Genomic DNA, 16,372 nt, shown 5'->3' on the forward strand with positions numbered 1-16,372 from the left:
ATTTTACCGACCAAATTACCGAATGTTTTAGACCAGGTGTAAAAACAGGTCTAAGACATTCAGTATTTATATGTGAATTCCCTTTTGATACGACTGATTGCTGGTTTATACCAAACCATCAGTAGACTAGTCTAAACTGCTTAGTGAATTGAGGCCATTGTGGGATTCTCTGGTGAAGACCAGTAATTGCTTAAATTCCACACCCTGAGGGGGTCCACGTCTTCTACCAGTGCCAGGTCAAAGAGGACACTGACATATAAGTTATTTACGAAAGGCACAGCAGAAAAGGAAAACTGATAAAAGTCGGATGGGAAGGTGTGAGAGGAAGCACTAAAATCCCACACGTTTTCTGGTTCCTGCTGGTACCCCATAACTGAGATTTGTGAGGCATCAAGATAACATTTGGATATTTTTGTTTGCTTACTTTTTAAATGTACTTTATTTTTAAAAACTGGGAGACAAGTAGAAGTCGAGTTAAAAAAAATAAAAAACAATGTAAACCATTTTCCTTTTGCATATTGTGACATGACTGATGTGCTTTTGTAGCAGAGTAATTCCAAACGGCTGAGATTTGCATGGCTCGCCTGGTGTATCAGCCGTGGAATTAGCCATCTGTACAGTAGCTGTGATACTCCTCACTGGATGCTGTTGTGTCTGGTCTGATGCTTGATCCTAGTTAATAGAGAGGACAACTGAAATGGAAGTTCTTCTGACATCTATAACCATCACTCTGCTTGTCCTGACCTGGCTGGCAGGTGTCATGTTGAATTCTTCGATAGTTGCTGTATATTTCAGAGACTTAATAAATAGCCGGCATTTCAGTGTCTGTGACAAGATCTTCATCTCTACAGCAATCCTCAACATTGTCCAACAATGCTCCAACTCTGTAAGCGGCATTTTGTGTTACTTGGCCTTTTACCTCTTATATATTGAGGGAATCTATGCGCTTATATTTTTCTGTAATTGCACTCTTATTTATGGCAGTTTTTGGTATAGTGCTTGGCTTTCCATCTTTTACTTCTTGAAATTGGTTAAATGCTCTCAACGTTTCTTCCTACTACTGAAGAAGATCTTGTCCTCCTCTACTGTGCAAATTCTCATTATGACAATGTTGGGAATGGTTTTTATAAATGTACCATTTATCTGGGCAATAGATGTAGAGATTTCTCAGAATGAGACAACCAACCAATCAGGTGGCAATTACCAAATCACAATGAATATGCCTTTCATTGCCTTTAACTTGGCGTGTGGCTGTTGTCTTCCATTACTGGCAACTCTCATCTGTATTGGGCTCAGTGTGGCATCACTCTTGGGTCAAGTGTGGAGAGTCCACCAAAATGTATCCCAGTTCAGTTCCCTTCCACAGATCCAAGGTCTCCTCCGAGCGGCCAGGACAATGACTCTACAACTGATCCTTAATACAGTACTCGGATTCGGTCTGACAATCAATTCCATGTTTCTAATATCGTCTCTAGATGCATCATTTTCAGGAGTCATAGTGACATTAATTATCATGTCCTTCCCATCTGCTCAAGCCATGACTTTGATCCTGGGCAATCCAAAGCTCTGTAAGAGGTTATTTTGTCAAGCTCTCCCAACCTGAGCCAAATTGCACCAATGTTTCTAGAGAAGGCCCAGCCACTCTACTACCATTAGTGAGTTATTCTTCAAAATGTTAACTAGAAACTAGATTAGAAAAACATTGAAAAGTTTTACTAATGATGAAACATTCTTAGTAAATAAAAATGTGAACATTACTCTTACTTAGCAATTTATTTAATTCAACTTAATGGTGTAAAGGTGCCCATACACTTACTCGATTTCCCGCCAATAGACAGCAGACTCAATCACTGTGATCGAATCTGCTGTGAAATTGATGCACAAAGGCTGACCAAACGCTGACCATCTGAAATCGATCAATCCTGTCGATCTGTCCGCGCGGAAAATTTTGCTCGATCGCCGGCGGGTCGGGAGTGCGTCCATAGCAGCGTTCGAATGTCTGATGAGCAACGCTAGCGGCAATACATTACCTGCTCCACCGGCGCGTGTCCCCGCGGTCCCTTCTCCGTGCTGGGCTCCGGCTGGCTTCACTTACTTCCTGTTGGGGAAAGTTTAAACACTAGAGCGCCCTCTACTGTTTTAACTTCCCCCGACAGGAAGTAAAGTGAAACTGAAGCCCAGAGCGGAGAAGAGAAGAGACAGCAGAGACCGGTGGACTAGCACGGGCCTGGATCAGGTAATGTATTCAGGGGGCGGCGGCAGCTCCACAGATTGTGAATCGATTTCATAGTGAAATCGATTCAAAATCTGTTTGCAGTGTAGGCAGCCAATAGATCACTCTTTGATCAGATTCAATCACAGAGGGATCTATCTGCTGGTCAATCGACCAGTGTATGGCTGCCTTAATACTACTATGAACTATTAAAAGTTTCCTACCCCTACTGGACTCCACATGTTTGTGGTCTTTGTTTCGAGCTATGTGTGCATTATTATCATGTTATCCTTCACAAACACACACTCTCAGCTTTGCAAAGCCTTACATCTCTGTATCATAAGGGAAGGGTATGTCTTAGGGCCAGGATAAAAATAGGAAACTGATGCAATATAAAGTGAGGTTCTATTTTTTTTTTCTTTTGAAAAGATTTTATTGAAAATGGAACAGCAGTATAATATACAGTAGAACAACATATAAAAAGTCAAACTTTCCAGCCAGGACAGGAATACCATATTTGGGGTGGGGGGGTGGGGGATACACTAAACTTGGTGTGCCCATGGCCTAGGAGCATCTTGTAGATATTATCCCAAAATTATTGTGTCCCCTTTGTACCTCATGTGTCCTCCTGTATCCTCATGTGTCCTCCTGCGTCTGCCATGTGTCCTCCTGTGTCCTCTTGTGTCCCCAAGGAGTTCCCTTCTGTCCCCATGTGTCTCCTTCGCTCCCCCATGTGTCCCCTTCTGTACTCCATGTGTCTCCTCCACTACACCGTGTGTCTCTTCTGCTCCCCGTGTCCACCTGCACTCCCCCTGAATAAATAGAAAGCAACAACAGCAAGGCTAACCTAATCCATCGGAGCCCACGGCGATCAGAGACATCTCCTCTCACTTACTACTTCCCTAGTGCCGGCTTCTGCTGATGATATGATTAGCAGAAGCCAGCACTAGGGGAGCCGTGAGGGAGAGGAAAGGTCGCTGATTAACGCAGGCTCTGATGGATTAAGTGAGCCATGCTGCCGCTGCTTTTTGTTTATTCAGGGTGAGCGCAAGAGGACACGTGGAGGTGGAGTGGAGGAGACATGGGGACAATGCAGGGAGTCCCCGACATTATGGAGGGTTGGCGGATCATATCAGTGGGCATTTCTAAGTCGGGGACTCCCTGTATTTGTCATATAAGATGCAATTACTTTTCCTCTCCATTTTGGGGGAGAAAAATGCATCTTATATGCCTAAAATTGTGGTGAAATTCCATCGCATCTCCATATTGTAGTTGAAACTGCACATAAATGCAGCTGTTACAAAGGCATAAGTACTCACTCTACTGTAAAACACAGATTACAAGAATGTTTTCATTATAAACCTTTGCCCCCTCCTTCCTCCCCTTCCCCCCTTTTCCCCCACCTCTCTCTCCCTCAGTAGATTCCCGTATTGTCACTGAAATAAAACAAAAAAAACAAAAAAGTATACTAAAACATAAATCAGAGTTCCCCCACCAAAGAAGAGCACAAGAACAGCCAAGCTCGAACTAAATGTCCAGCCTCCTAACCATGATATAATGGCAACATTACACATCTAGTCCAAGTGGACTCACATCATATATTCAATGCCCAAGAACTTTTTCCCCTCCTCTGAGTCTTTATTAGAGATGGCTCGAACGGTTTGCCTGGAGAACTTGTTCGCACGAACTTAGCTGGTTCAAGTTTGTGGTGAACCGGGAACACTTAGGGAGTTAGACCCACCCCCTATACTACATCATTGGGCTAAACTTTGACCCTCTAAATCACAGTCAGCAAACACATGGCAGCCAATCAGGCTGAACTCCCTCGTGGAGCCCCCTCCCCCTTATAAAAGGCAGCAGCGTCGGCAATGTTCTCACTCTGTGTGCTGCTGTATTAGTGAGAGAAGGGAGAGACATTGGAGAGATAGGGAAAGCGATAGTTAGGAAGTCTGTTAGGTTGCTTCTTGCTGATATTTGTTGATGAAAAGCACCCCAAAACAACTCTTTTGAGAGCTAATGTTCTTCTGATGTGTTTTTATGTGTGTGTGTGGGCCACTGACACTGCATATACAGCCCTGTCTGTCGCAGCTGGCCCTTGCTAATTACTATATTGTGCCAGGCCCAGCACATTCAGTGCATAGCTTTCACTGCCTCTGTGTGACTGCACTTTGTGTTATACCACCAGCAGTCAGGTCAATAAAGTGTTCAGTGCTTCACCTTTATCAAAATGAGTGAGGCATGGATCCCGGAGGGCTACTGCCTGCCCCAAGACTAAGTCAGTCCCCACACACAGCATCTCTGCCTGCAGGCCACTTGACTGACTTATCCGCCACCACCAACAGGGCCCAGACCAGGACTCCAGGAGGATTCCTGAATTTTTAAGGCCGCTGCTAGCAGCGGCCGCTAACAAAAACAATAATAATTTTTTTCTGGTGCGTGTACATGCCTGCCTAATTTTTCTGGCTGCACTGCGGCTGCAACAACAACAAAAAAGGCATATACATGTTTCAATTCAGGGGCTTGCGTATCACAATAAAGCAATCACCGGCTATATAAGTGTGTTGGGGGGCACACCTGACCCAAGATAATAAGGTCGTTGCTTCATTGTGGACACAGTTGTTCTGTCATTGAGCTACCACAGCCCGGCGACCATATGGGCTTGAAAACCCGCCATCGCCTGCACTATCGCCATGGTGCGCACCAGTCCAGCACGGCCGTCACTACACAAACAGCTGTTTGCAGTGCGTTACACAGTGAGTTTGGTCTGTCAGTGTGAAGCAGTACACTACTTACACTAACTGCGGGTCCATGTATACACACGCAAGATGTTTTCAAGCACTTTAGACCTTCAATTTAGCAATGCAATGTGATTTCTGCCTTTTAGGGATTATAACCCTGCTGTGCAGCAAATCTGTAATTTTCCCCGGGACTTTTGGCGGGTATCCCACTCCGCCCCCCTCCAAGTGTTAGACCCCCTTGAAACATCTTTTCCATCACTTTTGTGGCCAGAAACAGTGTTTGTAGTTTTTCAAGTTCGCCTGCCCATTGAAGTCTATTGCGGTTCGATAAGTTTGCAGGTTTGCGAACTTTTTCGGAAGTTCGAGTTCGAGGTTCGCAAACCTGAAAATCGGAGGTTCGAGCCATCTCTAGTACTAGTAGTAGCCCTAATGATTCTAGTCATCATTCCTTGAACTTTGTCCCTTGCTTCCTGTATCTTGCTCCCTGCACTTGTTATTGACCTCCAGGTGTTGACCTCCTGTTTGTTTGAATACTATTTTTGCCTAGTGTATATTCATATCTGATCTTCTGGTCTTGACCTGTGCATGCTTTACTATTCATTTGTTTACTGCTCATGTCAATCTGTATATCTGCTGTAGATAATTAGTTAGCTAGGCTTGGTCTTCTGTAATCTGTGGTGCACCGTGTTTGTATGACTGTATGTGTATTAATTTATTTAAGTATTTATATAGCGCTGACAAATTATGCAGCGCTGTACAGAGTATATATTGTCTTGTCACTTAGCTGTCCCTCAGAGGGGCTCACAATCCAATCCTACCATAGTCATATGTCTATGTATGTATTGTGTAGTGCATGTATCACATTCTAGGGCCAATTTTAGGGGGAAGCCAATTAACTGATCTGTATGTTTCTTGGATGTGGGATGAAACCAGAGTGCCTGGAGGAAACTCACGCAGACACGGGGAGAACATGCAAACCCCTTGCAGATGTTGACCTGGCTGGGATTTGAACCAGGGACCCAGCGCTGCAAGGCAAGAGTGCTAACCACTACGCCACCGTGCTGTATGTGTATATTTATTTTGGATACATGCATATACAGCATATACAAAGTTTATTCACTTTCAAATGCATTGGGCAGACGCCAGTATTTCCTTGCAAGTGATCTTCTGTCTTTCTCCTGTTAACAATCTTCATGCGCAGATCACTACACCTAGCTTTTTTATTCAAATTAAGTACTTTTAATTCTGCTACAGCCATCTAATAAATGTAATGGTGCCCTAAACGATGATATTTTTCTACTTAAAAAAAAAAAAAACTTACACATATAAATAAAAATACAGTTAACCCCTTTCTGTCTTCCATAGTTAAAAAATGTAAAAAAAGAAATGCCAAAGTGAATGGAATTTAAAAGAGAATACATACAGTACATTGTTATATTAGAGACTCAGATTTGTATACATGGGATGCGAGAGTTTGGGCAACCTTGTTAATTGTCAAGATTTTCCTGTATAAATCATTGGTTGTTACGATAAAAAATGTCAGTTAAATATATCATATAGGAGACACACACAGTGATATTTGAGAAGTGAATCTGCTGACACTGAGTGGAATCCATGCGTCCCTCAACTTTGACAAGATTCCCAATCCCTGCACTGGCCACACAGCCCCACAGCATGATGGAACCACCACCATATTTTACTGTAGGTAGCAGGTGTTTTTTTGGAATGTTGTGTTGTTTTTCTTCCATGCATAACGCCCCTTGTTATGCCCGAATAACTTAATTTTAATTTTATCAGTCCACAGCGCCTTATTCCAAAATAAAGCCGGCTTGTCCAAATGTGCTTTAGCATACCTCAAGTGGCTCTGTTTGTGCTGTGGGTGGAGAAAAGGCTTCCTCTGCATCACTCTCGCATACAGCATCTCCATGTGTAAAGTGCGCTGAATGGTCGAACGATGCTCCATCTGCAGCAAGATGATGTTGTAGGTCTTTGGTGCTGGTCTGTGGATTGACTCTGACTATTCTCACCATTCGTCGCTTCTCTCTATACGAGATTTTTCTTGGTCTGCTACTTCGAGCCTTAACTTGAACCGAGCCTGTAGTCTTCCATTTCCTCAATATGTTCCTATCTGTGGAAACAGACAGCTGAAATCTCTGAGACAGATTTCTCTATCCTTCCCCTAAGCCCTGATGGTAAACAATCTTCGTCTTCAGGTCATTAGAGAGTTGTTTTCAGACCTCCATGTTGCTACTTTTCAGAGAGAATTAAAAGAGGAGGGAAACTTACAACTGACTCCTAAAAATATTCTTTCTTATAATTGGATTCACCTGTGCATGTAGGTCAGGGGTCACTGAGCTTACCAAGCCAATTTCTGTTCCAATAATTAGTTCTAAAGGTTTTTAAACAATTACTGCACGCTTTCTGTCACTCCAATAAACTTCATTTCACTTCTCAAATATCACTGTGTGGGCCATATGCATATCTCTTTTTCACCTGAGTTTTCTCCTAGGAGATAATTTTTCATCTTTGATTTTAAATATCTTTCCAGTACTTTTCAACTAAAAAAGTACCAAAAAGTTGCTTAAAAAGTACTATCAATATTATTTTGAGCATTTTCTTGCCTCTGGGGGCTTAAAAAGTGTTTTATTGACAAGTTTAAAAATTTCACCCAGGAGAAAACTCAGGTGAAAAAGTGAATTGCATATGGCCCTGTGTGTCTCCTATATGATATATTTAACTGACATTTTTTATCGTAACAACCAATGATTTATACAGGAAAATCATGACGATTAACAAGGTTGCCCAAACTTTCCCATCCCACTGTATATCTAGTGGACAAATATAATGGTGCACTAAACTATTATATTTTTCCACTAAAAAAAAAAAAACCTACACATATAAATAGAAATACAGTTAACCCCTTTCTGTTCTCCATTGTTATAAAAAAAATCGTAAAAAAATGTCAACGTGATTGAATTTAAAAGAGAATACATAAATTGTTATTTATGTATGTTAGAGACTCTATGTTATATTAGATTTTTATATATGTATGCCATAAAGGTATGTTACTGCTATTTTTGGAAATAAAGGCTTGTAATTATTGATCGGGTATAGTGAAAAAGCAAAAGATAAAATACACCTTTATTTCCAAATACAATATTGTTGCCATACATTGTACTAGGTACATCATTTAAATGTTGTAATAACTGGGACAAATGCGTGGGTTTTATGTTAAGTTGCATGCTTTATTTTAAAAATATGATGGCTGAAAACTGAGAAATAATTACATTTTTATTCTTTATATTTCCGCTAAATAATATATATGTATATAATATGTACAATATAATGTATATAATATAAACTAATCGTTAGCCAAATGTACCACCCAAAGAAAGCCTAATTAGTGGCAAAAAAGAAAAAACATTTTGGAGTGATAAATAGTGATAAAGTTATTGGCAAATTAATGGGAAGAGCACTGAAATGTGAAAATTGCTATGGGGAAACACCCCTTAGTGGTGAAGTGGTTAAACCTGCTAAAAAAGTATCATGTCAATTTAGATACTGAGGCCTAATCAAATGGAGCATTATTGATTTGGAACTGTTACTTGGAAATGTGGTGGCTGGATAATGTACTGGTCAAGGGCACCACCTCTGACATAGGAGACCAGATTTGAGTGTTGGCTCTAGCTATTCATTAAGACAGTACCTATTCAGTAAGGAATCCTTGGGCAAGAATCTCTAACACTACGGGGTGGCCAACCGAGCACATCCTTAGTGGTTTCAGCTCTCAAGTGCTTTGACTCCACCGGTAGTAAAGCGACATACAAGTTTTAGGATTAGTATCTGGATTATAAATGTTGTCAACATCATGAAAGTTTAAAATCATATACAGTATATATATATATATAATCCAATACTGCGTGCCCTGATTTATTTCGAGGTGTACCATTGCTCTATAATTACTGTTTAGAAAGAAACTGAACTCCACAATGACCAATTTATGATTCTAATGCTTTAACCTCTTGACGACCAGCTAACGCCGATTGGCGTAAACTGGTCGTCTGCGGGTTACCATGGAAACAGCCGCTCGATCGAGCGGCCTTTCCATGTCAGTTCACGGAGGGTGTCTCCGTGAACAGCCGGAGAGCCGCCGATCGCAGCTCTCCGGCAAAATGTAAACAGGCGGGGAAGAAATCCCCGCTGTTTACATCATACGGCGCTGCTGCGCAGCAGCCCCGTAAGACAGATCGGCGATCCCCGGCCTCTGATTGGCCGGGGATCGCCGGCATATGATAGGCTGAAGCCTATCCTTCAATGCGCAGGACGGAACTCCGTCCTGCCTATTACGGAGAGAGGGAGGGAGGGAGGTAAGGAGGAAGAGGGCGGAAATGGCTGCGGAGGGGGGCTTTGAGGAGCCCCCCCGCCGCAAAACGCAGATGGCCGGCGGCGATCAGACCCCCCCAGCAGGACATCCCCCTAGTGGGGAAAAAAGGGGGGTAGTCTGATCGCCCTGCTGCACTCCTGATCGGTGCTGCGGGCTGTAGAGCCCCCGCAGCACCGATCAGTGAAAAATCCATTGGTCGGCAAGTGGTTAAAGGCCGGTTCCTTTACAGAGTTCGGATTGGCTGGTACCTTAGTAGTATTTTCCTTTTGCATGATCACTAAGAACAATACTATAGTCATTTCAGATCACCCAAATATAATCAATTTTTTTTGCAAGTTGAGTCCTCCATCATGTCTGGCTTACTGCAAAACAATTTTCTAAGAACTCATAAAGATTTCACTTCTGACTTGTGTCAGTTCATGTCACTGTTTCTCATGGAAAACATGTTACTTTTGCATATTGTGATATGATTGATGTGCTTTTGTAGCAGAGTAATTCCATACGTTTGAGATTTGCATTGCTCACCTATTGTATCCGCCGTAGAATGAGCAACCTGTACAGTAGCTGTGATCCTCCTCGCTGGACACTGTTGTGGCTGATCACTGATGCTTGAGCCTGGTTTAGAGACCAGACAACTGACATGGAAATGCTGAAGCTCATAAACATCATCAGGATCACTACGATTGTCATGACCTGGATGACAGGAATCATTCTGAATGCCTCAATTGTTGCTGTTTATATTGGAGGCCGGGCAAATGGCCAGCAATTTAGTGTCTGTGATAAGATTTTCCTCTCTACAGCTCTCCTCAACATTGTCCAGCAATGCTTCATCTCTGCGAATGACATTCTGTATTACTATGCGCTTTATGTGCTATCGGCTAAGGAAATGTACATTCTCCTCTACATCAGTAATTGCTCTCTGATTTATGGCAGTTTTTGGTACAGTGCTTGGCTTTCCATCTACTACTTCTTGACATTGGTCAAATGCTCTCACCATTTCTTCTTCCAGCTGAAGAAGACCTTGTCCTCCTCTATTGTGCAAATTCTTATTACAACATTGTTGGTAATAGTTTTTCTAAATGTACCATGTATCTGGGCAATGGGTATAGCGTTTCCTCAGAATGAGACAATCAACCAATCAGGTAGCAATTACCAAATCACAATTAATCTCCCGTTCACTCTCATTAACTTGGTGTGTGGCTGTTGTATTCCATTCCTGGCAACTCTCTTCTGTATTGGACAGAGTGTGGCATCACTCTTGGATCATGTGAGGAGAGTCCATCAAAATGTATCCCAGTTCACCTCCTCTCCACAGATCCAGGGTCTTCTCCGAGCGGCCAGGACAATGACTCTTCAACTCGTCCTTAAAGGGACTCCGAGCTCAGCAAAAAAAGTAAAGTTGTACTCACCAGGGTCTTTCTCCAGCCCAGTGCTGGTCGGGAGGTCCCACGCCGGCGTCCTGGCTCCTCTCCTTCACCCCGCTCCGGTATGGCTGACAGGCCGCAGCCCGGGCGACACTCGGTGGAGTGTCGGGCTGCAGCTTCCGCGTATGACGCGGATTACGTCACACGCCGGCCGCCTCGCGTCATCACGGCGGCCGGCGTGAAAGTACTGCGCATGCGCGATTAAAGCGCGCATGCGCAGTACTTTCACGCCGGCCGCCGTGATGACGCGAGGCGGCCGGCGTGTGACGTAATCCGCGTCATACGCGGAAGCTGCAGCCCGACACTCCACCGAGTGTCGCCCGGGCTGCGGCCTGTCAGCCATACCGGAGCGGGGTGAAGGAGAGGAGCCAGGACGCCGGCGTGGGACCTCCCGACCAGCACTGGGCTGGAGAAAGACCCTGGTGAGTACAACTTTACTTTTTTTGCTGAGCTCGGAGTCCCTTTAATACAGTACTCTGTGTGACGGTCAGTTCCACGTTTCTAATATCTCCAACTGTAACTCTTTCAGGACTCATCCAGACAACAATCATCATGTCTTTTCCTTCTGCTCAGGCCATGACTTTAGTCCTGGGGAACCCAAAGCTGCGCGATGGATTATTTTGTCGGGCTGTCCCATCTCGAGTCTGAAACTGAATGACCATGTCAAAAGATGAATGGAGGATTTCCACAATACATGTAAATGTGATCCTAAAGGTTATATCAGCTTTTAGAATAGATTTTAGAACAATTTCATATTAAATCTGTGTTTTCTGTTCCTGAAAGTTTAGCATTTTATGGCCCACATTTAAATACACTTTCTGAAGTTGTTTCTAAACCTCCTGTTGTGCTTAATAAAAAAAAATTAAAAAACGTGAACTATGAGCAAAGTTATAAAAAAACATTGAAAAGTTTTGCTAAAAATAATATTTGAAGACTAAAACACTCTCAGTAGATATAAATGTGTCAGTTAAGTCAAACAATCTTAATGGTATCCTATATAATAATGGCTGTGTCCCTGTATCGTTGCGTTTTGGCCAGCGCGCATGCGCGGCACGCGGGCGGACTTGGGACAGCACAGAAGGGTGGGTGCAGGTGGTGGGCATGTGTGTGTACGTGGGAGCAGGGCCTATGCGGGGGTGGGGGGTAGGAGAAGAGGGTGACAGGTTCGAGGCCAAGCCCTAGCTTATTTTTAGTCTTCTTATAAAGTATAAAAAATCTTCTGCCCCTACTGGACCATGCATGTCTTGTTATTTCACAATATGAGCTTGATTCACTAAACAGTGATATGACAGATAGCACACCTTATTAAAGATATCATACCTTATCAAAGTTAACATGTCTTATCACAGTAGCATGGTGAGTGAAACGAACTTATGCCTGTTAATTGGCAATGGCACTCATCCTGCCCTGAGCCCCTGCGGGTTCGTAGCGCTCACTATGCTACTCTGACAAGGCGTGCTAACTTTGATAAGGTGTGATATCTTTGATAATGTGTGATATTTGAGTTATCACGGTTTAGTGAATCAAAGACATGTAGTGGGACAGCTTTCCTCCTGGTGCAGCAGCAACAACGGATTCAGGAGTAAGAATCCGGTCAGTCACATCTAACACTTCTAGGGACAGGAACAGCTTCTTCCCTCAGGCTGTAGCCATGCTTAATGCAGAACCTGGTACATCTGCTAGGACTTGAAAGCATTGCAGCATAGAACTGAAAATGAACACTTCTCACCCTGTTTTTTGTTGGGACTATAACTTACATACTGTCCTTGACTTGTAATATATATACCATCTAGTGGCCAAAAAAAAAAAAAATACAACTGCATATGTTTAAATAAATTAAAAACATAAAACCCCCATTACTTTAAAGCCCTCATTTCCCCCACTGCTATAGTTACCAAAATAAAACACTTGTTAAAAAAAAGTAACAGCCTTAAAATAATAATAAATAATTACTTTAAGGACTCAGCTTTTTAATATATATATGTCATAAGGGTATATTTGCAAATAAGGGTTTGTAATTGAGACGTCTCCAGGACTTCTCAAGAGCCGCTCCAACACTATGGAACTCCCTACCTCCACCCATTAGGGCAGCCCCCTCCTTCAACACCTTCAAGAAGGCCCTCAAAACTCACCTTTTCACTCTGGCCTACCACCCCTCACAATTGCTCTAAACTCACAGCTGAACTCTGGTCCCCTACCTCTCGTGTCCCTACCTCTCCCTCTAGATTGTAAGCCTTTGGGCAGGGTCCTCCTCCTCCTTTTGAGTCCTACCTGATCATGCACCTCCATTACTGTAAACCCATGCTATGCATTTGAGTGAACCTAACTTGCCTAATCTCCATGCTCCCATCCAGTGACTGACTAAGCACTACCTTGTACTCATACTGTGCTGTGTGATCTGGTTTTCTTGTATTCCTGTATTGTTTGTCATATTGCTGTATGTCACCCCTAAATATTGTCTATAACCTAAATTAATGTCCAGCGCTGTGTAATATGTTGGCGCTTTATAAATACAATAAATAATAGTAATAATTATTGATATTGTATAAAGAAAGAAATACATAACTGAGAAAATACACCTTTATTTCCAAATAAAATATTGCCCCCATACATTGTACAGTCCTAAGAACACAGTTTAAATGTTGTAATAACCGAAACAAATGGGAAAATAAAACATGTAGGTTTTATCAACCATAGCACATTGTTATTTTAAAACTATAATGGCTGAAAACTGAGAAATAATGTTTTTATTATTTTTTTTTTCTTTTTACTGCAAATAAAATAAAATAATTGTTTGCAAAAAGTACCACCTATAAAAAGCCTAATTTGTGGTAAAAAAAACAAAAACAAAAAAACAATATATAGATCATTTTGGTGTGAAAAGTAGTGATAAAGTAATTGGGTGAATTAATGGGAGAAGTGTGATATGTGAAAAGGAAAATAACCTGTGGTAGGGAAGTGGTTAACTATAACCAACAAAATCATTGCTATCTGTTGGCTCAACCCAACCTTTTTTTTTTGTATGGAACTTATCCAGTGACAGTTGCTACTTTTTAGAATTTCACGGAAACGTGACATTGTACAGTTCCTACACTAAGATTTAGCACAATTAAGTACAATCCTGCAAAGTCAAAGAGAGAAGAACCATTGGCTCAGTTGTGATGACGTGACATGAATAGACATTTTTTGCTTGTATATCAAGCCAAAGTTTCATAAAATGTTTGCTTGTCCTGCAAAACACTCTTAAACCAAGTCCACAGATTTACTGTATGTGGCTTTCTACCGACCACTTTTCTGCACAATTGTTTTAGAGCCATTCTTTGTTTGCACAAACCACCGAACAGTCAGGACATCAGTCAAAGGCCACAGATGTCACCATTACAGATAGCAAAAAAACAGTGCTATTCAAAAGTGGGTGTTTTGAAAGCTACCATCGTTTTTTTTAAACTTTCCCAAGTCTGATCATAATTTTGAAAATGACATATTTAGATGATGGATTAAATTTGTCCCTACCTATTTGTTATGTGACTCGAGTCCAACCTGTAAAACACATCAAAATGTTTTCTACAGGCTGGTTCCTTTACAGAGTTAGTGATCATGCAAAAGGCAAATACTACTAAGGTACCAGCCAATCCTAAGAACAATACTATAGTCATTTCAAATCACCCAAATACAATAATTTTTTTTTTTGCAAGTTGAGTCCTCCATCATGTCTGGCTTTTGCAAAACAATTTTCAAAGAACGCATAAAGATTTCACTTCTGACTTGTGTCAGTTCATGTCACTGTTTCTCATGGAAAACATGTTACTTTTGCATATTGTGATATGATTGACATGCTTTTGTAGCAGAGTAATTCCATACGTTTGAGATTTGCATTGCTCACCTATTGTATCAGCCGTACAATGAGCAAACTGTACAGTAGCTGTGATCCTCCTCGCTGGACACTCTTGTGGCTGGTCTAATGCTTCATCCTGGTTTAGAGATCAGAAAACTGACATGGAAATGCTGAAGCTCATAAACATCATTAGGATCACTATTATTGTCATGACCTGGCTGTCAGGAATCATTCTGAATTCCTCGATTGTTGCTGTTTATATTGGAGACCAGGCATATGGCCAGCATTTTAGTGTCAGTGATAAGATTTTCCTCTCTACAGCTCTTCTCAACATTGTCCAGCAATGCTTCATCTCTGCATATAACATTCTGTATTACTATGCGCTGTATTTGCTATCGGCTAAGGAAATGTTCATTTTCCTATACATTAGTAATTGTTCTCTGATTTATGGCAGTTTTTGGTACAGCGCTTGGCTTTCCATCTACTACTTCTTGACATTAGTCAAATGCTCCCACCATTTCTTCCTCCAGCTGAAGAAGGCCTTGTCCTCCTCTATTGTGCAAATTCTCATTACAACATTGTTGGTAATAGTTTTTTTAAATGCACCATGTATCTGGGCAATGGGTATAGCGCTTCCTCAGAATGAGACAATCAACCAATCAGGTAGCAATTACCAAATCACAATTAATCTCCCGTTCACTCTCTTTAACTTGGTGTGTGGCTGTTGTATTCCATTCCTGGCAACTCTCTTCTGTATTGGACAGAGTGTGGCATCACTCTTGGATCATGTGAGGAGAGTCCATCAAAATGTATCCCAGTTCACCTCCTCTCCACAGATCCAGGGTCTTCTCCGAGCGGCCAGGACAATGACTCTTCAACTGACCCTTAATACAGTACTCTGTGTGACGGTCAGTTCCACGTTTCTAATATCTCCAACTGTAACTCTTTCAGGGCACATCCAGACAACAATCATCATGTCTTTTCCTTCTGCTCAGGCCATGACTTTAGTCCTGGGGAACCCAAAGCTGCGTAATGGATTATTTTGTTGAGGTGTCCCATCTCAAGTCTGGAACTGAATGACAATGTCAAAAAATGAATGGAGGATTTCCACAGTACAACGTATAAATGTGATCCTACAGGTTATATCAGATTTTAGAATAGATTTTAGAACAATTTTCAAATTAAATCTGTGTTTTCTGTTCCTGAAAGTTTAGCATTTTATGGCCCACATTTAAATACACTTTCTGAAGTTGTTTCTGAACCTCCTGTTGTGCTTAATAAAAAAAAAAAAACGTGAACTATGAGCAAAGTTATAAAAACATTCAAAAGTTTTGCTAAAAATAATATTTGAAGACTAAAACACTCTCAGTAGATATAAATGTGTCAGTTAAGTCAAACAATCTTAATGGTATCCTATATAATAATGGCTGTGTCCCTGTGTCGTTGCGTTTTAGACAGCGCGCATGCGCGGCACGCGGGCGGACTTGGGACAGCACAGAAGGGTGGGTGCAGGTGGTGGGCATGTGTGTGTACGTGGGAGCAGGGCCTATGCGGGGGTGGGGTGGGGGTGGGAGAAGAGGGTGACAGGGTCGAGGCCGAGCCCTAGCTTATTTCTAGTCTTCTTATAAAGTATAAAAAATCTTCTGCCCCTAATGGACCATGCATGTCTTGTTATTTCCCACTTCGGGCTTGATTCACTAAACAGTGATATGACAGATAGCACACCTTATTAAAGATATCATACCTTATCAAAGATATCATACCTTATCAAAGATATTA

At 41.9% G+C, this 16,372-nt stretch overlaps 3 protein-coding genes across 3 annotated transcripts; all 3 read left to right on the forward strand.

Moving 5' to 3' along the window:
* The first annotated feature begins 697 nt into the window (after positions 1 to 697).
* Positions 698 to 1,603, forward strand: LOC137526206 (taste receptor type 2 member 40-like). The gene has a single exon (XM_068247424.1). It carries the CDS (start codon positions 698 to 700, stop codon positions 1,601 to 1,603), a length of 906 nt encoding a protein of 301 aa, XP_068103525.1.
* Positions 1,604 to 9,980: 8,377 nt separating this feature from the next.
* Positions 9,981 to 11,406, forward strand: LOC137526208 (taste receptor type 2 member 40-like). The gene is made up of 2 exons (XM_068247425.1): positions 9,981 to 10,727; positions 11,299 to 11,406. Exons 1-2 carry the CDS (start codon positions 9,981 to 9,983, stop codon positions 11,404 to 11,406), a joined length of 855 nt encoding a protein of 284 aa, XP_068103526.1.
* A 3,354-nt stretch (positions 11,407 to 14,760) lies between these two features.
* LOC137526209 (taste receptor type 2 member 9-like) lies at positions 14,761 to 15,642 on the forward strand. The gene has a single exon (XM_068247426.1). It carries the CDS (start codon positions 14,761 to 14,763, stop codon positions 15,640 to 15,642), a length of 882 nt encoding a protein of 293 aa, XP_068103527.1.
* Positions 15,643 to 16,372: the final 730 nt, after the last annotated feature.

The sequence above is a fragment of the Hyperolius riggenbachi genome, chromosome 7, assembly GCF_040937935.1.
Source record: "Hyperolius riggenbachi isolate aHypRig1 chromosome 7, aHypRig1.pri, whole genome shotgun sequence".
Taxonomy (NCBI): domain Eukaryota; kingdom Metazoa; phylum Chordata; class Amphibia; order Anura; family Hyperoliidae; genus Hyperolius; species Hyperolius riggenbachi.

What these genes read in the sequence shown, in the direction of transcription:
- LOC137526206 (XM_068247424.1), top strand. Translation starts at nt 698, where the DNA reads ATGGAAGTTCTTCTGACATCTATAACCATCACTCTGCTTGTCCTGACC.
- LOC137526208 (XM_068247425.1), top strand. Translation starts at nt 9,981, where the DNA reads ATGCTGAAGCTCATAAACATCATCAGGATCACTACGATTGTCATGACC. An exon ending in CTCCGAGCTCAGCAAAAAAA is followed by an intron (nt 10,728 to 11,298) that starts GTAAAGTTGTAC and finishes GGACTCATCCAG; the next exon opens with ACAACAATCATCATGTCTTT.
- LOC137526209 (XM_068247426.1), top strand. Translation starts at nt 14,761, where the DNA reads ATGCTGAAGCTCATAAACATCATTAGGATCACTATTATTGTCATGACC.